The following is a 23,123-nucleotide window of genomic DNA, read 5'->3' as shown; positions in this document are numbered from 1 at the left end:
CTGCAGCATGCAAAACACGGTTACTAAAGAGAAACAGCTGATCTATACATTAGTGCTATAAAGAGTTCACAGCCCTGCTGTAAATATTTCATGAGTGTAGGAGAGATGGGGAGGAAAAGAAAGACAGAAGAAACAGAAAGAGAGCAGCACTGAAATCACATCAGACAGACAAAGCTTAACAGATACACACACCCACAAACACAAACCATGAGTGTTGTGAGACAGTATACACACCTGTCTCTTTTTCCTTCTGTGGGCGGCACTGGACAGTGGAGGGTTCTGGAACGGTGACTCTGCCAGGTGAACTTAAACAAATATTAACTATCAGTATGGACAGTTGAGCATGAAGTGCATGCACACAGATCTAACTCATTCTGCTTTATTAATTATCCCCCATGGGCTCTTATTTATAGTGTACTCATGCTATATACATAATACTTTAAATCTAAACATGAGAATGGTTCATACCTGCAGAAATGAAGTCCTCTGGGGGGTCCAAACCAGGAGACTGATAAATCATGTGCACGTGAACCTCCTCCTACAGGGAAAGAATGCGAGGAAATGATATGATTCATATGTGTCAAACACTCCTACATAACACTTTGTGAGTTCGATGAGACACATTGTTCAGTTTGTATAAGAAAGAGACATCTCTGTCAGGAGTTTCTAAATCGTCTTAGTTTAACAGTAAGTTTCAAAGGACCCTTTTGGTGATATCGGTCATTTTCTCACAGAATCGGTGATCTATAATAAAGCCAGTCACATTTTTATTGAGCCAATTTGTTGTCTAAAAGTTCTAAATGTATTAATTACAGTATTTGTAGGCCTGAACAACTGTTTAATATTTTTACAGTTTGTTACAGTATGTTACAGTTTTGTTGTTTGCATTAATTTTACCCAAAATATTTTTTTAAGAATTTGACTTTAAAAAAATATGACTACCCTATTCACAAGTGTGATATCCAGCTTATTGTGAAGAAATAGTTAAGACCATTTGAAAAAGATAAGATGGATAAGTGGAAACTGAACGTTTTGACTACCGTTTGCTGAAGGCTCTAAAATATGCAACTTGATTTGCTTGAGACGAAGCTCCACACAGACTGTGTCGTTGAAATGACCAACAGAAAAGGCCACGGTATGATTCGCACACTGTTAATTGGAATAATTATCCTGGCTTTGTGTTTATTTACTTTATACTAAGTGAGCGCGCATGTGACGTCACGCCGCACCCTCAGTGAGGTTGCGCGCGCTCCCGAAGAGTCCCAAACACAACACTACACGACGAAACCGGACAGAAAATCACCGAATCTGTGAGAAAATGACCGTTATATCACCAAAAGAGTCCTTTGAAGCTTACTGTTAATCAGGTATGTGCGCGATATATTGGTCCTGACAGCGTCACTCGGATGAAACCAAAGCGCAACAGGTTGTATCATAATGTTAGCCGTTAGCTGAGATTAGCTTGTTAGCGCTCGAATATACTCTTGAATAAATCATAACTAAACCACATCTGGAATTAAAACAAACCGTAAATCAAAACACCGATTACAAGCTCGTGAAAACACAACAAATGTAACTTTAAGTCGCTTCTGATAGAGACGGCAAGAAACTCCTGACAGAGATGCGATTGTCTGACATCTATTGTTGTAATGAGAGACGCTACGCAGAGACGTACATTTATTACCCTCCATATAAACAGTACACATGCCTATTGTACATATACACAGAGACATTTATTGTAGTCTACATACACTTACAATTAGATACATTAATGCTTAATACACACACTTATACTTAACACGACACGTATTTAAGCAATGCATCAGCACTTAACGGGGTTTTGACTCATCTTTACTGTATGTCTGTGAGGGAGTGGACATTACAGTTAGACTTAAGTAAGTTACACTTTCTATGTTTCCATACATACATACAGCAAACTAAATCAAATGACTCAAAATATGTAACTTTTTCTCACTTCATTTGTGACCCTGGACCACAAAACATCTCTAGCACTCTCTATTCTAATTCTATTCTTTAAAAAAAAAACGTTTAGACTTGCACTCTATTCATTTAATAACTGCTTGTTTTTCTTTAAAAAAAAAACTAACACTAGCTTCTCTATTCTTTTTGTATTCTATCTATTTGTTTTCTTTTATTTATTATACCATTAACAAAAAGCAAAAAAAAAAAAAAAATGCCTCCAACACTAGCTTGCTCTATTCTTTTTCTATTCTATCTGTTTTCTTTGTATTTATTATACAATAAAAAAATAAAAAAAAACCTTGCTACGTGCATCGAGTTAGGCTTACTGAGACTTGTCATAGCACTTGCATATTTCTCTTTTGTTGATTTTGATTGCTTCCATTGGCCTCATTTGTAAGTCGTTTTGGATAAGAGCGTCTGCTAAATGACTAAATGTAAATGTAAAACCTATTTGTAGCAATAGCCAACAATACATTGTATGGGTCAAAATTATCGATTTTTCTTTTATGCCAAAAATCATTAGGATATTAAGTAAAGATCATGTTTCATGAAGATTTTTTGTAAATTTCCTACCGTAAATATATTAAAACTTAATTTTTGATTAGTGATATGCAAGCTCAGGACTTCATTTGGACAATTTTAAAGACAATTTTCTCCATATTTAGATTTTTTTTTCTATCAGATTCCAGATATTCAAATACGTGTATCTCGGCCAAATATTGTCCTATCCTAACAAACCATACCTCAATGGAAAGCTTATTTATTCAATTTTCAGATGATGTATAAATCTAAATTTTGAAAAATTGACCCTTATGACTGTTTTTGTGGCCCAGGGTCACATTTTACTCCTTGTCTAAAAATGTAATTTTGTGTCCCTTTCCCCACAAGGTTCCAGTTTTTCTTGCCTCCAGCCATGTCTTGTCGTGACATTCACGCCACCAATGCTTTCGCCTTCATCATCGCGATGCTGTCGGTGGCCAGTCTGACCGTCGCCATGCTTATTCCCCAGTGGAGAACCACCCGCCTGCTCACCTTCAACCGCAATGCCAAAAACGTGACCGTGTACGACGGCCTGTGGACCAAGTGTGTGCTGCGTGATGGTTCTTCGGGTTGCTATTACTTTGATTCAGACTGGTACGCAAAAGTAGACCAGCTGGACCTCAGACTGCTGCAGTTCTGTTTACCTGCTGGTAGGTGCTCATGATGGGTTCCTTGACCTTATTTCTCAGTTTATAAAGCCCTATGAAAGCTGTATTCTTTTTCCCAAATTTCTTTTCCTCCCAAATTCCATGTTTTCCATTTTAATTGTGTTTTAATGGCTTAATTTTAAAGAGTCCATATGATGCTTTTTAATGTTTTCTTTTTTGTATATTGTGTAATGTATCTGTTTATGTATAAAATCTGCAAAGTTACAAAGCTCAAAGTCTCCCACAAAGGGCTTTATTCTAGCTAACGGAGAACACTGTTCCAGACCTGCTTAAAACGCATTGATTAAAGTCCAGATATTACTTCTGCAAACATCTACATCACAGTTTGAAACATTTGCATAATGCCTGCCCAAAGGCATATTGCAAAGAAAGAAGGTGAGGTGAATTGTAGTGTTGTCACTATGTCATGGAGATGTTGTGCGTTTCAATGCGAAAGCATTTGGCCTTCCGAAAATGGATGAAATTAGGAATCAGTGGTAAAGATTTAAGTTTAAAATTTAATGAATCTTTAAAAATGAAATCAAATGAAATGTGAACAATTCCATTCTTTTTGTTTTGGCAAACAGTGCTTTTAATGAGGTTAAACTTTTAATGAGGTTTAATTTTTAAATTAAAACAAGGATGACAAATTCAGAAATTCCTAAAAAAAAACTTTTGAAAAACTAATATTATTGTTTCCAAGTACATTCTACTGTACAATAGTAATATATTTCTGTCATAATTTCTTCGTTTCAAACCAAACAGGTTGTAGTTCAAACCTTTTGAGTTTCTGCGTGTATGTGGCATTATTTTTTTCGAATGAAATGGTAAAACGCTTGTGACGTGACTCTCAGAGCAGCTCTGGAGATGAAGTTCATATGTAGTGTCCTATATAGTGAGACGGCAGATGCTGAAAACGAACATCATGCATGCTAGAGTATGTGTAGTAGACCAAACTGTGCCGCACATTCACTCATCTATTTCATATTAAATAGCAGTCTTTTTGTTATTTATATTCACTGACAATAGTCTATATTGCCATTTGATAAAGTGTACAGCTCTACTTTTAAATTTATTCATCCAATTTGTGCCAAATTCCAGGACATATTGCGTTGTACAGTAAATTTGATTTTTATGACTTGTTCTGGTGATTCTGTCCTCCTTCACCACACCGTGGAAATCATTGGGCCCTAAGTTCATTCTGTTGATATCAAACTCTTTTCTCCAAAGGTCTGCTGTTTTCCAGCTTGGCTCTTCTGCTCTGTCTCACTGGCATGTGTAAAACTGCTTGCTGCTCCAAAACTCCTGACGACATCAAGAACTCCCGCTGCTTGGTCAACAGCTCAGGCTGCCATCTAGTGGCTGGGATGCTACTGTTTCTAGGTGGGGCCATCGCAATGCCGCCCTCCGTCTGGTTCCTGTTCCACACGCGTAACCTTAACGAGCGCTACGATAATCTGTTTGCCGTAGAGTTTGGGGTGTATGTGGCCATCGGCAGTGCTGGTGGTCTGATCTTAGCTGCTCTGCTAATGTTCATGTGGTATTGCATGTGTAAAAAACTGCCTTCACCCTTCTGGCTACCTCTACCTGAAGGGCCTGCGATGACCAACAGCCTCTCCGCGCAGCCCCTCATGACCAACGGCTTGCCTTCTCCTGTGACATACGCACCCCAGACCTTCCCTCCGGCTGTTCTGGATGCCCCCGTTTTTGTCCCAGCACAAGGTTACCCTCAGCCTGTACCCACACAGCCTATGCTGCCCCATGTCTACATGCCACAGATGTCCATACCTGATGGTTACGGCTCAGAAGTGGGAGCCTCACAGGCATATAGTTACGCTCCCTCTAGAAGCTACGCATCTTCTCAGGGATACGCCCCATCTCAAAGCTACGCCCCCTCACAGAGGTACGCTGGGCACCGCTATTCCACACGCTCCCGAATGTCCGGCATTGAGATTGACATTCCTGTCCTTGCTGACTGACACTGAGTTGGTTGTTTCAAGTCAAACTGGTCAAACTGGTATTCTATTTCTATAACTAAAAAATTATAAATTAGCTGTGGTAGGGAATTTGAAGTGAACAAAACAGTGAAATTGAAAGAACGCCTTTAGTCAATTAGTTTTCTTAGTTATAACACTGAAAATGCCCAAAAAAGGTAATCAAAGCAATAACACAAGTGGAATTAGGAAGTTGCGTACCTCTCTCTCAATGAGCTTTATTCATTAAACACAAGCAGAATAAATTTCTGTGTAAACTGTTCATAATTTCAATGAGTATGTTGCATTTATTTCAGTGTGACAGGTTTACGTATTATGCACACAGATATACTTTCTGCTAATTTTCATGACCCTAATGTCTTTATTCTGCTTTTTAAACCTTGATAGTAACACTGAACTAAATGTTGATGTTAAGCACTGTTTTAACCTGTCAGTGAATATGCATGCTAATATCTAAATGTGATAAGTAAATGCTAGAAAGAGACACAACCTACAACCTGTTTTATGACTGCTTAAACTTGTATTACTGTTAAGCCATGAAGTTTCATATTTGCCTTTTACGTTGCCTTATAGTTGTAATACCTGAACATCATGGTTTTTTTTTTACTTTGTTGTTATGTGAAGGAGAATTAATTTTTACCTTATGTTTATTATTATTATTTTTGCAATGGAAATAAATTTTTCTATTTTAATTTCTGTTTTAATGTCAGTTTAAAAACAGTCAAGATAGATCTTTTTTATACGTTGAAGGGTTTGCAGGTTTTAGAAAACCTTGTAGTTTGACTCTTGTTACTTGTCTCTGCCTGATGCCTTTGAGCAGTTGAACTACTCTTATCAAGACTATACTTCCACTTATTGATTTATGCTTTGTAATGAGGCTTACTTGAGCAACAAACCATTAATGAAACATTCCACTGCATTCCACTGTATTCTTCTAGTGCAGATGTATTGCATTTTAAAGGTGTCACACCAGATATGTCATTGCAGTGTAACTCGAGAGCATTTGAATATTACATGCTCTAGTAGTATGTTTGTTTACTGTTACATAGTCACTTAATTCATTGCTAAAATGACAGAAGAACACTAATGTCTTAAAAACAAATAGTTCCTATGACATTTTGCACAAATCAATTTCATCTTGCCTGTTGCAAAATGTTAATTTTGTTAAAAGCTCTATTGCAAAATGTTAATTAATGTTTTTTTTAACATAATTAGTGAATAGACTACTAATATCTTGAGTGCTCTTTTTATTAAAGTGCAGTTTATTAAATGTCACTTGGTGTCTGAGTTGCTTTCTTCAGGGTAAGCATACTGGTAGAGTTATTTATTTAAATTACTGGGCTTAAATGATTTATCAAATTAAAATCAAATTGAAAACATTTAATAATTATACTGCAAGCAAAGCAAGATAAATGTTGATTGTAAATGTAATTAAATTCAAATCTGAAAAACTACATTTAAAAAAATTTCCAATATAATTAAAAATTTTCCCTGATATTTATTAATACATTATTAGGTAAAATATTTATTATATTGAACATTGTTAGCGCTCGATTATACTTTTGAATGAATCAATAGAATTTTTTAAATCTATAGTTTTACTATTTGAGTAACCAATATTTTATTAATATTTTACCCAATATTTGTTTAGCTCTATGTATTTTAAGCCTAGTAGAGTACAATGTCAAAAGCTTAAAAGCACTAACATCAAGCAAATATACTCAAATCGAATGAGAGCCATGTCTATCGAGTGCTTTTCATATGATACACAGAGAGGCTATGAAGAGCGTTTCAAATCAGCCACTCGGGAGGTTCCATTTTATTTTGGATGGCAGCTCACTAGGTTTTTGGAACAGAGCCAGTCAGTCCCAAGATGTTTAACAAAAACTGACCTGAAATATCAGACAACTCTCAATATTCAACAATTACATCACTGCATCTGGCAGACACTTCTATCCATCGCGACTTACAGTGAATTTGAGATGTGTATTATTAGACATGTGTTTCCCTTGGAAATGACCTTGCCATTGCTAGCACCATGCTCTACCAGCTGAGCTACAGGAACACTACACATCCTGCGAGCACAATCCTGCATGCTTGCACTCGCTGCCAGGGTGGAATATCAGTGCGCTAGATAAGAAAGACGAGGGAGACACAGATCTCGTTTCTATGGAGGCTGTTCCACTACACCCCCATATACTCACGTATGAGAGGCGGCACTTTGTGAAGGATTAGCCGTATAATGCAGATGGCCTCTCAGATGAATTGGCTTAAAATAAGATGGGGTTTTCTGTATTGTAGCAGAGGAGGGTGTGTGTGTGTTCTCTTGGGGATTAGATCATGAATAGAAAGCAGGTTGGGGGATGGCACACTTTCATTTTTTTGGAAAGTTCCTGTCCTTGCTGACTGACACTGAGTTGGTTGTTTCAAGTCAAACTGGTCAAACTGGTATTCTATTTCTATAACTAAAAAATTATAAATTAGCTGTGGTAGGGAATTTGAAGTGAACAAAACAGTGAAATTGAAAGAACGCCTTTAGTCAATTAGTTTTCTTAGTTATAACACTGAAAATGCCCAAAAAAGGTAATCAAAGCAATAACACAAGTGGAATTAGGAAGTTGCGTACCTCTCTCTCAATGAGCTTTATTCATTAAACACAAGCAGAATAAATTTCTGTGTAAACTGTTCATAATTTCAATGAGTATGTTGCATTTATTTCAGTGTGACAGGTTTACGTATTATGCACACAGATATACTTTCTGCTAATTTTCATGACCCTAATGTCTTTATTCTGCTTTTTAAACCTTGATAGTAACACTGAACTAAATGTTGATGTTAAGCACTGTTTTAACCTGTCAGTGAATATGCATGCTAATATCTAAATGTGATAAGTAAATGCTAGAAAGAGACACAACCTACAACCTGTTTTATGACTGCTTAAACTTGTATTACTGTTAAGCCATGAAGTTTCATATTTGCCTTTTACGTTGCCTTATAGTTGTAATACCTGAACATCATGGTTTTTTTTTTACTTTGTTGTTATGTGAAGGAGAATTAATTTTTACCTTATGTTTATTATTATTATTTTTGCAATGGAAATAAATTTTTCTATTTTAATTTCTGTTTTAATGTCAGTTTAAAAACAGTCAAGATAGATCTTTTTTATACGTTGAAGGGTTTGCAGGTTTTAGAAAACCTTGTAGTTTGACTCTTGTTACTTGTCTCTGCCTGATGCCTTTGAGCAGTTGAACTACTCTTATCAAGACTATACTTCCACTTATTGATTTATGCTTTGTAATGAGGCTTACTTGAGCAACAAACCATTAATGAAACATTCCACTGCATTCCACTGTATTCTTCTAGTGCAGATGTATTGCATTTTAAAGGTGTCACACCAGATATGTCATTGCAGTGTAACTCGAGAGCATTTGAATATTACATGCTCTAGTAGTATGTTTGTTTACTGTTACATAGTCACTTAATTCATTGCTAAAATGACAGAAGAACACTAATGTCTTAAAAACAAATAGTTCCTATGACATTTTGCACAAATCAATTTCATCTTGCCTGTTGCAAAATGTTAATTTTGTTAAAAGCTCTATTGCAAAATGTTAATTAATGTTTTTTTTAACATAATTAGTGAATAGACTACTAATATCTTGAGTGCTCTTTTTATTAAAGTGCAGTTTATTAAATGTCACTTGGTGTCTGAGTTGCTTTCTTCAGGGTAAGCATACTGGTAGAGTTATTTATTTAAATTACTGGGCTTAAATGATTTATCAAATTAAAATCAAATTGAAAACATTTAATAATTATACTGCAAGCAAAGCAAGATAAATGTTGATTGTAAATGTAATTAAATTCAAATCTGAAAAACTACATTTAAAAAAATTTCCAATATAATTAAAAATTTTCCCTGATATTTATTAATACATTATTAGGTAAAATATTTATTATATTGAACATTGTTAGCGCTCGATTATACTTTTGAATGAATCAATAGAATTTTTTAAATCTATAGTTTTACTATTTGAGTAACCAATATTTTATTAATATTTTACCCAATATTTGTTTAGCTCTATGTATTTTAAGCCTAGTAGAGTACAATGTCAAAAGCTTAAAAGCACTAACATCAAGCAAATATACTCAAATCGAATGAGAGCCATGTCTATCGAGTGCTTTTCATATGATACACAGAGAGGCTATGAAGAGCGTTTCAAATCAGCCACTCGGGAGGTTCCATTTTATTTTGGATGGCAGCTCACTAGGTTTTTGGAACAGAGCCAGTCAGTCCCAAGATGTTTAACAAAAACTGACCTGAAATATCAGACAACTCTCAATATTCAACAATTACATCACTGCATCTGGCAGACACTTCTATCCATCGCGACTTACAGTGAATTTGAGATGTGTATTATTAGACATGTGTTTCCCTTGGAAATGACCTTGCCATTGCTAGCACCATGCTCTACCAGCTGAGCTACAGGAACACTACACATCCTGCGAGCACAATCCTGCATGCTTGCACTCGCTGCCAGGGTGGAATATCAGTGCGCTAGATAAGAAAGACGAGGGAGACACAGATCTCGTTTCTATGGAGGCTGTTCCACTACACCCCCATATACTCACGTATGAGAGGCGGCACTTTGTGAAGGATTAGCCGTATAATGCAGATGGCCTCTCAGATGAATTGGCTTAAAATAAGATGGGGTTTTCTGTATTGTAGCAGAGGAGGGTGTGTGTGTGTTCTCTTGGGGATTAGATCATGAATAGAAAGCAGGTTGGGGGATGGCACACTTTCATTTTTTTGGAAAGTGTGTTAAGGATGTTGAGGGGGTGGGGTGCCTGCCGCACTTTCCAGAGACGGTCACTCACCCCCAACACTATCAGCCCACCCGACTGTCCACTGAGCGAAATATAGAGGGAATGAGAGACATGGAGAGAGAAGTAAGAGATGTCGCTCCAAACACACACGCATTCACATACAATAAAATGCAGAAAATGTTGACTGTAGTACAAAATGTTCATTTCCTGATCAAACTAGGACTGGCAACTGATTCAAAATTTGAATAATAGTAAAATAGTAATATAGTGAATTATTATTACAATTTAAAATAACTTAATTTTTTTAATATATTTCAAAATGTAATTTATTCCTATGTGGGCAAAGCAGAATTTTCAGCATCCATTGAATACTCCAATATTCAGTGTCACATGATCCTTCAGAAATCATTTTAATATGCTGATTTGCTGCTCAAGAAACATTCATTATTAATGTTTAAAACAGTTGTGCTGCTTACAGTAATATTTATGAGAAAATCATGATACATTTTTTCAAGAATCTTTCATAAATAGTCAAATCAAATACGACGGAATTTTAGTGTTACGTAAAAAAAAACTAAGATTACAAGATTAAACTTGTAATATTTTGAGAAAAAAGTAAAAATTATGAGAATAACGTAGCAATATGAGAATAAAGTCGAAATTATGAGAATAGTCTAAATATTTTGAGAATACATTTAAAATATTTCGAGAATAAAGTCGAAATTAATAAATCGACTTAATTATCTTAATTTCGACTTTATTCTTGAAATATTTTGACTTTATTCTCAATTTTGAATTTATTCTCAAAATATTTCGACTTTATTCTCAAAATATTTCGACTTCATTTCGTATTGCTATGACTTTATCCTCGGAATTGTGACTTTTTTTCTCAAAATATTACGGCTTTAATCTTATAATTAAGATTTATTTTTAGAGGCTTTAACGTTGCACTAAAATGGCATTGTAATCAAAAGAACAGCATTTATTTTAAATATTTTAAATATTATTTAAAATATTTTATCAAATAAATTAAATAATAATTATTTTTTTACAGTGCAATGTTTTAGAAAAACTACACTATCTGTTATAGTAACTATATTCTTAGCTATTTGGCAAAGTGAAACATTTCAAAATTTATTTGACATTTTATCAAATAAATAAAATAATTATTCATTTTTTTACTGTGCAATATTTTAGAAAAGCTACACTATCTGTAATAGTAACTATATACTTAACTATTTGGCAAAGTGAAACATTTCAAAATGTATTTGACATTTTATCAAATAAATTAAATAATTATACATTTTTTACAGTGCAATATTTTAGAAAAGCTACACTATCTGTAATAGTAGCTATATTCTTAGCTATTTGGCAAAGTGTTAAAATTATTTCCAGCAAAGCTGACATCAGTCAAAAGGAATAGTCATTTGTTTGACGTTTTTTTTTTTTTCAGACTTCAGACTTCGTGGATACTGATAAATTGTGTGCAAAAATTCAGGACCTTGAATTAAGCAAGTAAAGAGGGTCCACTTTGATTTCATTATGACTTCAGGTAGGTTGAGAGGCAGAGACCCTGCATGTACTGTGAGCTTTGTACAGCATCCAGCAGTGAGAGACGCTACAGAGGCCAAAGAGGGACACGTTTTCATGTCCCCCGCTGCAGTGCGAGGCGGATGACAGATGCATGTGCCATATGGTGAACAGGACGATACTGTCCCTCTGGTTTGTGACTGTGTCTGAATGAATCAGATCAGAGGACTGCCCTGTTGCTGAGGTCACCAACACACAAGGTCACGGGGTTGATATGAAACATGACAAAACCATCAGCATAAAGACGATAAAGAAACCGAGTCATTTCTCAGGGTGCATGTGATGCTCATAAGACAAGCTGACGAAGCATTGCACAACAAAAGGGAGAAGAAGACGAGCATTCCACACATTACCAAAGAAGTATATATACACACACACACATAGTATATATACAGTGTATATATATTGACACATTTTTATAAAAAATGTATAAGTGTGCTTATAAAATCTAAGCATAATTACAAATATGAACATTTAATATACATTTACATTTATGAAGATACATTTGTGTGTATTACGTTTAATTTCATTCATTATATCATTACATTAAAGCCATTTCTGATAGCATAAATACTCTGGATTTATAATAAGTGTGTGTGACTGGACAGATAAAACAAAGCTGAGAGAAAAAAGGCAAACTGTGAATGGATCATAAACTCCCTCTTGTGTCACTGAACAGGTTTCATTCTCCCATTAATGAAAGAACTTCAACATCTCAGCCTTTCACCGCTGCTCTAAATGACACAAATCTCTTCATTAGCATGTTCCTCTGTGAATCACTTAATGAATCAGATCATCGTTCTGCGACTGAGAAATGATATTTTCCTCTGTAAAACCTCAGTGTCTCAGTGACACAGCTTTAGCTCGTCTTTCACGGATACACCCTACTCGTTCTCTGCCAGTAGCAGATAATAGCTGTGCTTTTGCAGAGTCAGGTGTCTCTATCGACTGTGTGATGGGCTTATCAGTCAACATATGACCTGTCTGCACAGGAAAAACCCCGTTAAACTGCTCTGGGTTGTTTCCTTGCCTCAAACAATCACTATCAAGTATACAGTTTCATCTACAGACACCTTAAAACCAAAGTAAAGATGCAGCAAGTATGCTATCGAAACTGTGGTAATACAATAGCCTACTTGTTTTTGCTTTAAAGCTAATAAACAACATGATGACAGACATAAATCTTACAATACTGATATAGGCGATATTTGCTTTGTTTAATGCAGTGATCCACTATACTTACACTTGTAGTATTCTCTCCTCCTGGTTCGATCATGTATGTGTGGTTCCCATCAAAGAACATCCCACTAGAGAGAAAGAAAAAGAGAGAGATGGTGATGCATAACTAGTAAGTTAAACAGTTTAGTGGTCATATTAAAAACTAATGTTATACAAAAACATACTAATTAAAGAGCATTTCGAACTGATGTTGAATGTTACTTACATTCACATTTAAATTGTAATTTTGCTGTTATTTTTTGAACTAAATCAATCCAAACATCAAGACCAACATATTAAGAATTTATTATAAAAATAATTTTAACTAGAAAAGCAAAGTTTGTCAACAAACTTTGAATGCTGGTTTGACAACATTTTGATAAAGTTTAAAAAGCATTAAAGTTTGGAGGTTTATATGTGCCTTATGGACAGATACTATGATGAATTGAAAGGTTGAAGTTCTTCAATTCAGAATTCTGCACAACTCTTGCTCGATTCTGCAGTATACAGTATATACGGTATATCGCCTACTAATATAGAAAAACCATGCAATAAATAGTTGTATGCTACATTGTTGCTCATAAAGACTCTCAGAGAGCCTCCAGACGGTGCCGAGACACTCAAGGTGTCTTCTGAAAGCATTAGGAGGATGATACAATGCCCTTTAGCCTGACTACATTCATAAATACAGAGCGCCCTCTCACACATGAATGAATCGTGAAAGAATTTTCAATGGGTAATGAGAAAATAAAAGTTCATCAAGACAGACTACACTGATTTTTGAATCATTTAGGAAAAATGGACAGATGGATAGAGAGAGAGATAGATATATAGATAGCGACGCTGCTTGCATCCGGTGTAGACATAATGTATCTTAAAGGGGTCATATGATGCGATTTACATTTTTCCTTTCTCTCACGCTTGAGGTATTCGGCTAATCACAACGCACTGGATAGCTGGCTAATCAGAGCACACCTCGCTTTTCAGACCGATTAGTTTTGTAAAAATCGACGCGTTTCAAAAAGGCGGGGCATAGAGGAGAAACAATAATGTACAGTATGTGGAAAATAATGTGTTTTTTTAACTTTAAACCGCATAAACACATTTCATTACACCAAATACACAAAATAATGTTCTTTTTAGCAGCATCATATGACCCCTTTAAACCAACCCTAAACCAACTTTGTATAATAACAGAACAGCCGACATAACTACATCACTAATGGCTTTAGGTCAATGATCCGCAAGAGGTAAAATAGCTCTCAGTCGATGAGGGGTTTTAAAAGTGTCTGCTGGAGGCTGTCATCAGCAGCCCGTGACTGTTTTCAGAGCGTAACGCTATTTGTCTGACCCGTAATATGACATTAAGATAAAGCACCATAAACTGCAGTCTCAGCAGCACCACTCCCTCCTCTCACACATATACACACTGTTCTCATCACACATAAGAGACAGTATCATTTCCTCTCAGTATTATCTCCTCTCTTAAATGTCACACTTTATATACTCATATTTACCACAGTTCAGTTTGGGGTTAGTAAGTTTTTCGTTTTATTTTTGTTATTTTTTTAAAAATAAATACATTTATAATGTTACAAAAGATTTCTATTACAAATAAATGCTGTTCTTTTACACTTCCTATTAATAAAATAATAATTAAAAAAATGTATTATGGTCTTTACATAAATATTAAGCAGCACAACTTTTTTCAATATTGATAATTTTTTTGCATAAAACCAGCATATTAGAATGATTTCTGAAGGATCATGTGACACTGCAGACTGGAGTAATGATGCTGAAAATTTAGCTTTAAATCACAGGAATAAATGACACTGTAAAATATATTAAAATAGAAAATTTTAATTGTTATTTTAAATTGTAATAATATTTCACAATATAACTATTTTTACTGTATTTTTTATAAAATAAATGCAGCCTTGCCAGCATAAGAGACTTCTCAAGTTATTAAAAACTTAATAACCCCAAGCGTCTGAGCAATAGTGCAATTTTTAATCATGAGATGTTTCCCTTTAAAACACGTTACACTATATTGTTTATTGCAAAGAACAAACCTATATTTAACAAATATACATGTTCTTTTATACTAAAGTGCATAATGAAAAATTATAATAACAAACGATTTAACATAGGTCAGTTCCAGTATTAATTTTCACTAATTTATTTTGGATTTATTATTTAATCATAGTTTTTGTCTGTTGATGAAAATATTCTTTCAATTTTGTCAATATTTTATCATTATTTATTCGTTTTAATCGATTTTACTAAAATGACATCTATATTTATCTGATCAACTAAAACGAGTACACAAATATTTTATATGAATTAATTTAAACATATATCAACATTTAACAAATACCATGTGAACACTGTCCTGAACACTGTGAACACTGTCCTTTACAATGAGTACACTGTATTGTAATACAATATGTTGAATTATTTACTATTTTGTCCTTTAGTGAATTCAAATAAACAACAACAGCAATTCATTTCGTCCTAAATCTGTGCGGATGTAATTCTTTGAGGAGAAGATATTTAGGCTGTAAATGTTTGAGCGTGATGACTGAAGAGCCCTGTCGCTCTATTTCTGAGCTACATTTGACCTGACTCTGTGCATTCAGATACAGAGCGAGAGACGGAGAAAGAGAGATGGATCTGACCTGACTCCTTCTCTCACTAAAAATACAGACGGAAGGAAATGAGCTATCCCAGAGGGCCACGCAGAGAGGCGGTGTATGTGCGTAAGGCTCTATAGAAACTAACTCAATTCTCCTCAGGCACACGAGTGGCTCAGCAACACAGCTAGGTTTACTTCAGCTATGCAGAGAATACAGCAGGAAGCTAATAATACAAACATAAATCTTACAAACACAACAAATATTACATTTTCAGCTTGCAGCAATGGATCAAAAGGCCAGACGTGATGCAATGAGCATTACAGCAACAGTACAGGGGAGAACGACAGAAACACACACATGCAGGCACAAAGAGCGCTGGGAGCATCAGTGTGTGATATGAGAGGAGGATAATAGCATGCTGTAATTATACAGCTCTATAATTGTTGAATGGGATAATCGCAGCTTTGGCCTGCTAACATGTGTTTATTTATGAATGTGTCCTAGAAAGAGACAGACAGTTCTGTGGGCAACTGCAAGTAAACAGCATGCAGTCAATACTAAAGCATGTCACGCTGCTTTTGTAAACCAGTGTGTGTTTGCGTGTTCATTCAGACATGCAGCACATCTATAGAGGGACTTACTGTAATCCATGGCAAGTTGAAAGCGCCACATATGACTTCGGAATATCACATACTTTCCCATGGTAGTAACAGTGTTCTCCACCCTGCAGGGAGAAACAAACAATAATTACAAACAGCACATACTGTTAATGGCTTTAAATGTGGCTAATTCAATCATAATTCAGTAGGAACATTCAGAAGAACCATCCCTTTTATAATATTAGTTTTATTGTTTTGTTTTTAACCCCAGTGGTGCATAATGTGAAGCAGCTGTTGCCGGATTTGTTATTCATCCGTTATGCATAATCATGATTTTCTTCCATCAGTTTCCAAATAAAAAGTGAAAATAATCAAATGAGACAAGGTACATTTTATTTTAAGAGTTATAATTAAAAAAATTAACTATATATTGTTTTTTGTTGTTGTTGTTTTTACAACAGTTAGCTCCAGTGTTCCAAGAGCTACTAAATTAATAAAAGTAAATGTAAATTTGCAATAGTAGTGGGGATTTTTCAATTACTCTTTCTGTATGTTACATCGTTACGCCAGTAGGTGGCGACAAGTGACTATCATTATAAGTGAATCACCGACTCATTCTTTGAATCGATTCGTTCTCTAAGAGCGAGTCACGGGATCATTCATTAAACTGATTATTTCATAAACGCTGATTCATTCAAGAATGAAAACACTGAGTCACTGAATCATTCATTCAACTGGATCATTCACAAACGCTGATTCATTCAGGAACTAAACGCCACTGTGTTACTCAAAGACACACAATGGTTCTGTTGTGGCTTTGTTTGGCACTATTTTCTTTGGCAGTTAAAAGTAACAGGCATTATTGTGTCTAAAATGTACGTTATTACTTAACATTAACTTGTTGTATATTGAACTTGTATAAAAGCAATATCACTAATAAGGCCAAGATCATGAATCTTTGTATTTTATGTTGACATTAAATGTTTAAATTCTGCATGTGTGTGGGTCAACATTTATACTGGCCACTTTTGTTTGAACTGAAGTGATCAGAAGACTTGTAAGAGTATTCCTGAGTGTGTATGTTATTTATGAAATGTTTTAGTGTAAGTGCTCGACTGCCATTATGGCTGCAGGTTTTCTCTTCCTGCTTTTTCTCAGAGGACTGAAGCTGCAGCATTTACCAGCATATCAATTTCATTTCATCCCTCTCTCTTTCTCTCTCTCTGCACTGGACAAAAAGCTTCATATGCGGAGTTTTATCCATTCCTTTACTGCTCTCTTTCCTCTAGCTTGTTCTGGAGCACTTCTGCCTCTTTTTTCCACATGTAGCACTTTCTGTCCTCAAGAGCTGAGGGCAGTCTCTGCCACACACACACACAGAGACATTCCTAAAGAGTGCAGTTGTTGTAGAGACAGCCCCTTTCAGACTAATGACCCAGCATGCATTAGTGCCTAGAATCACAGAGAGACAGACTGTGTCCAAAATGTAAAAATGCTGCCTTCTCATGCAGTATATAAAGGTAAGAAGATGCCTGAAATTGTATAAAATAGATTGTCGTTCAAAATTTTGGGGGCATTAAGAAATGTATGCTTGTATTCAGCCAGGACACAATAAATTGATCTTTCTATTTATCAAAGAATCCTATAAAATGTATCACAGTTTCCACAAAAATATTAAGCAGCAAAATCAGTTTTTAACACTGATAATAATAAGAAAAGTTTCTGTAAATTCAGCATTGCATCACAGGAATAAAATTACATTTTAAAATATATGAAAATACAAAACAGTTATTTTAAATTGCAATAATATTTCATAATATTTCTGTTTTTGCTGATCAAATAAATGTAGCCTTAGTGAGCATAAGACTTTTGAAAAAGTCTTACCGACCACAAACATTTGAATGGTAGTCTGTTTATTATTTGTAGTTTTAAACACACTAGTATACATAAAAATGATCAATGGCATCATAAGTCAACAGCTATTTTCTCAAGATGATTTTTTATCACAGCTTCCAAAAACATACAGGAAACAAACGTTGAGATTTAATTTAAAATATTGTTTTTCCTCCTATTTACATGTAGTGTTTCTTCAGCAGATGAAAATATATAACGTAAACTATATAAGGAATTATTTTTTTTCTTTGTAATAGATAAAAATTCTTTGAGACGTTTATATTAAAGAAATTCTAAAATACTAATGGTATTCTTAAAATAATAAACCTACTGTTCCCCTTTCCTTGTGATTTCCTTAATTATGATGTCAGCATGTATGTTTTAAAACCAATTAATAAAACCAATTATTTTTATGTTGTTGTGGTCAAACCCCTATAGATGTGTGGTATCTCACAAAATAGCAAGATGTCTTCTTTTAGATCCCCCAATAAGATATGGTCTCAGAGAAATATACATGTAGGGCTTCTATAGATATGATAGTGTTTTTGTATGATTCATATAATCCCTTTGTATTTATTAAATCTGTAGTTAAACTAAGAGGTTGTTCACCATTGCAGTGGGGAGATGAAGCTAAATATATCTGTGTTTCTGTTCTAGAATCCCTTCAGTGACTCTCTTTCTCTCTCTTCATCCTCTGCCTCTTCATCCATCTCTCTGTTATTCCCTCCTTTCTCACAGAACCCACCGCTCTATTTTTTTCATTCATCCATAAAAGCAAAACAGCGCCTACAGAGCCCTTGTAACCTTACATGCACAATATTTCCTCAGGCTTTATAGGCTGGGTTGTGGGCGTAAGGCCTCTGTGGATCTGAATGTCTTCACTGAAGCCTTCATGACAATCAAACTCAGATCAATAAAAAAAAATAAAACATGTTAAACGGGTTAAAATAAAACATGTCAAAGTTAAATCACAGAATATGGGCCCTTTAGTTTCTAAAGGATAACAGAGAACCTGGGCACGTCCATTCCACTATGCATAATCAATATAAAATACACACCTTGATACAATGATGGGTGTCCAACATGCAGCACACAAATAGGACACTGTATCCCTGCTCCTGTGTGAGCGTGCGACAGGAACAATCTGCCACTGGGCTAAAACAAGCAAACACCTTCTGCTCTGGGTGTGATGTGTCCCATCTGAACACACACGTGCCTCAGTACGCTGACAGAATGAAGCTGAGAGTCCCAGAGTGGCTCAAAGACAGATCTGATCAAACTATAGTCACTGTCCCAGAGTGAAACACAGTCATAGAGTGGAACAAAGGGGGCCAAGGCATTTAAATGAATTATTCAGGTAAATGTTTACTGTAACATTGAAAAAAATTGGGACTACTTTTCTAAGTGGTAAAACCTCTGGTTAAGTGCTACCAACCTTATTTGTGTGGGAGTTTTTAAGCTCCAGAAAACAACATCCAATATCATAAGATCACCTAAAGTTTTTTGGTTGTATCCACCTTATTCTTCAACGCGGAAGTAAGCCTATGGCCGAGACTTCCGGTTCATTAGCCGCTATAGGAAAATAACGAGAAGAATAACAACATGCAGTAAACAGTAAAACTGTTTGCACTACAAACCAGTGTGATCATAATTAAGATAATACATTAAAATAATAAGGCAAGACACACCAATTTGCAATATCAAGCAGCAAAACGAGCTGTTTTGTACAGCTAAAAATAGCTGGACGCGGATGACACTAGAAGCCAGTCCCATAAAAATTACAAATGGCTGCACCCACTCTTACGGCAAGAATAAGGTGGAGACATTTTTTCAAGTATTTTTGTGGATTAATCATGAGCTAAAGGTATAAGATATTTCTGGTCTAAAGCAGATATTTATTTGATATTGGAATGACAGTTTGTACTCACTTTGTTGACAACTGAATTCCCCTCCTCTGATATGTGCCTCTCAATGTAATTTGATGATAGAAGATCACTGCAAAAAAAGAGCAAAAATACACAGTTGGTAAAAAGTTTTACATTTTCACTAAAATTATTAATGAACTAATAAATTCTATTCTACAATTTTGTTATTATTCTGAAACTTTTAAATAAAATATTTTAAATAAAAAAAATCACATAAATAATTAAAGAGTACGGAAAAATCCTTGCGTTTCCTAAAGAAAATAGCAGTGCTTGCGAAGCATCAAAAGAATAAAAGTGTCAGTTAAGATTTTAAGCTTTGGTTCAGACTGCTATGTAATGGCAGTAAATGCATTAGATGCAAGAGAGGAAAGGCCAAACAGATTTCAAACAGTATGTAAATACTATAACAATGCGATTACAATTTATGCAATACCTCAAATTTCATAAAGAGGTGGAAAGCTTACAAAAGCCAAAAACATGGTGTGCTGTATATATATTATAAGATGGAGCTTTAAAAAAAACTTGCTGAAAATTTCTGGAGAAATAGAAAATAAAGAAAAATAGACTGCCTGATGAATATCGGCACTGTAAATATGATTCATCATCCTCCCAAACACTTCACTCCTGGTGATCCTGGCATCACACATTTAATGAGCAAATCAAATCAACACTCATGTCACTCATACATTCTGCGTATCTAACAGAGGACTGAAATGGAACAGAATCTGGAATGGAATCTGTGTTCCAACACTAAGAGTCATGAGCACAGTTAACCTGCGGAGAGATCCACGGCTGATTTCATACATCACAATTCACTAACACTAAGTTGTGTTCAAGGACACTTCAGTGTGTGGCAAAGCTGCGCTCAAGAAGTTGTTCACAAACTGGGGCGAGAGATTCACTGGGAGAGCACACTGTTCCCCTGGAGGAGGATACTGAGTGACTGCAGCATGTAAATAAAAGCTATAGGAGCCAAATGATACAATTGCGATCATCACAAAATGGCAATGTAGCAAAAAACAGACTGAGCGCAGGAGGAGAGACGGGTGAAAGTGTCTCACAGCAGGAGCTCTGACTGTGAAATCAGTTACCGTGAGCTCATCGCTAGGACAATCACAGCATGACATTAAACCAGCCTTTAAAGACAGAAACACACATCTTCAACAGCAGGTGATTAGCAGGGTATTTATGGAGCTGCAGTGCTGTAACGGGCAATACAAAAAAGTTTGCGTTTAGAGATTCATTCTGTGGTAAATACAAATGTACATCAAATAACTGTGACTGTGAGACAGAAATCGAAACTAGAGGACTAACAGAGGACAGGACACAACCAGCGGACAGAGAGAAAATGACAGAGCATTGAGAGAGTATCAGAACAGTAGCAGAAGAAGATAAAGAGGGAGTGATAAAGTGGGATGTCAGAGGAAAGAAACATTGTGATTGATGATAAGAGCTGCCTTTGCACACTCACACACACACACAATCATATACAGTTGACACCCATCAAATCTGCCTTCCCTACCTTTATCAGACAATGGTGGATTTTATTGTTTTTTGTTATTTCACATATTTGAGACAAAATGGGTCATTATGTCACTCACAACATCATAAACAAGATAAGTCAGTCATTCTCTATGCTAAAGTGCATCTACCACTGTGTTTTTGTTTCTTATATTTTCATTTTGGTGACTTAATGCAATTAATATGTTACATATGTGTCATCAAATTAAGTTCAGGATAATACATATTATAATAATTGTAACCTTTGTATGTATATGTGTATATATATTAGGGGTGTAACGGTACACACAGGGCCTAAAACTAACTTTTTGCCACACCTGCCAATGGCCGGTGACATGATAAAATTTACCGGCCAAAAAGTTTTTTTTACCGGCCATGAAACTTTTTGCAAAAACAGGCTGTTATTACTACTACAATGACTAAACATATTTACAATGTTTTTAATTTGTCCTGCTGGTGCATTTTCCCTCAATTTTCCCTATTAATTATAGCCATTCAACATTACAGTATAATTGAAAGCCATTATTTTTAACATTTAATAGGCTCTGAAATATATAACAACTTTTAATTTAAGTGATTTTAAAACAATCTTCACATGAACTATATTATATATGCATAAACTATACATATTAATCTTTATTCAAGCTACAAAAGTTAATCAGCGACTAGAACAGTCTAATGATTTCTCTTTTTCTTTTGTTCTTTGATTTACATCAGTGACAGAATTCAGCAGGTTTCGCTTTAAAATCAGCGCTGTCTCTTTAAAACCTGATGATCTCTTTAAAACTCTAATAAGACTACGTTTACAAGGTAACTCGCCAAAACCGCGCATTTTGACATAATTGTGTGTGTTTTCGTGCGTTGAAGCGCTACTGGTGAGCTGTCTGAAGCGGCTCGGTGTATGTGTATAGCTGAACGTGCAGCCTTTCAAACTATACTTCACTGCACCGTTTAAGCGGCATAACCCCAGGTATGTGTCGCCGCATTCTCGGGTTATGAAGAATAAAGAAGGGAAAAGTTAATCTTCCGAAATGAAGCAGCAAAATCTTCTCAGGTAAAAGTTATTAGAACCGTGTCTAGGGACAAGCTGGCCATCACACTGCTCTGACCTTATCAATCCGTTTGTATCCTATTATTTGATTCGCTCTTGTCGCTTATGACAGAACAGCTAATCACGATGATCTTGTCTTCGGAAAAGATTATTTTATTCGCTTATGTCAGAAACAGCGAATCTCTTTAAAAACTGGCTGTTGTTTTCACTTCATTGCATTGTTATAATTCGTAAAAGTTTTACCCGCCAACTGGCGACTGACACTGTTACATGGACTCGCCAACGCTGACTTTTACTTGCATTTGGCGCTTGGCGGGTGTTAATTTTAGGCCCTGTATATATACAGTATATATATATTAGAGATACACCAACTGCAATTTTCTTGGCCGATTCCGATTTCCGATTTTTTGTTAATCTGATCTGCCGATACCGATTTTTGCAGATTCCGATTTTCTTTCTAGGATGCATATGACGCGGATCAGACACATATCTGACACATAACTCTTTATGGTCATTTTTAACTCATTTAAGATTCCGTTTACAAGGTAACTCGCCAAAACCGCGCATTTTGACATAATTGTGTGTGTTTTCGTGCGTTGAAGCGCTACTGGTGAGCTGTCTGAAGCGGCTCGGTGTATGTGTATAGCTGAACGTGCAGCCTTTCAAACTATACTTCACTGCACCGTTTAAGCGGCATAACCC

At 35.4% G+C, this 23,123-nt stretch overlaps 2 protein-coding genes across 4 annotated transcripts in view; one reads left to right on the top strand and one right to left on the bottom strand.

The window, feature by feature from the left end:
- Positions 1-23,123, bottom strand: part of adam22 (ADAM metallopeptidase domain 22) — a 63,512-nt gene that overhangs the window by 20,609 nt on the left and 19,780 nt on the right. For both annotated transcript variants that reach the window (XM_016526493.1, XM_016526494.1), the window contains exons 4-8: positions 19,853-19,919; positions 16,074-16,156; positions 12,822-12,885; positions 469-538; positions 235-305 (exon numbers count right to left, since the gene is read on the bottom strand). In XM_016526493.1, coding sequence (XP_016381979.1) covers positions 235-305; positions 469-538; positions 12,822-12,885; positions 16,074-16,156; positions 19,853-19,919 — 355 coding nt within the window. The remainder of the gene's footprint in view (positions 1-234; positions 306-468; positions 539-12,821; positions 12,886-16,073; positions 16,157-19,852; positions 19,920-23,123) is intronic.
- cldn12 (claudin 12) lies at positions 1,075-8,836 on the top strand. 2 transcript variants are annotated; one of them, XM_016526497.1, is made up of 4 exons: positions 1,075-1,367; positions 2,872-3,173; positions 4,401-5,159; positions 7,585-8,836. In XM_016526497.1, the coding sequence occupies exons 2-3, from the start codon at positions 2,897-2,899 to the stop codon at positions 5,147-5,149; spliced, it is 1,026 nt and encodes a 341-aa protein (XP_016381983.1). In that variant the 5' UTR covers positions 1,075-1,367; positions 2,872-2,896; the 3' UTR covers positions 5,150-5,159; positions 7,585-8,836. The 2 variants fall into 2 exon arrangements, with proteins under 2 accessions (XP_016381983.1, XP_016381982.1); XM_016526496.1 differs by lacking the exon at positions 7,585-8,836 and having other exon boundaries at positions 4,401-6,411.

This window comes from Sinocyclocheilus rhinocerous, unplaced genomic scaffold (assembly GCF_001515625.1).
Source record: "Sinocyclocheilus rhinocerous isolate Xijiao unplaced genomic scaffold, SAMN03320098_v1.1 scaffold1084, whole genome shotgun sequence".
Lineage (NCBI taxonomy): Eukaryota > Metazoa > Chordata > Actinopteri > Cypriniformes > Cyprinidae > Sinocyclocheilus > Sinocyclocheilus rhinocerous.
The sequence above is the reverse complement of the archived record's forward strand: the minus strand, read 5'-3'. Positions and strand labels throughout refer to the sequence as shown.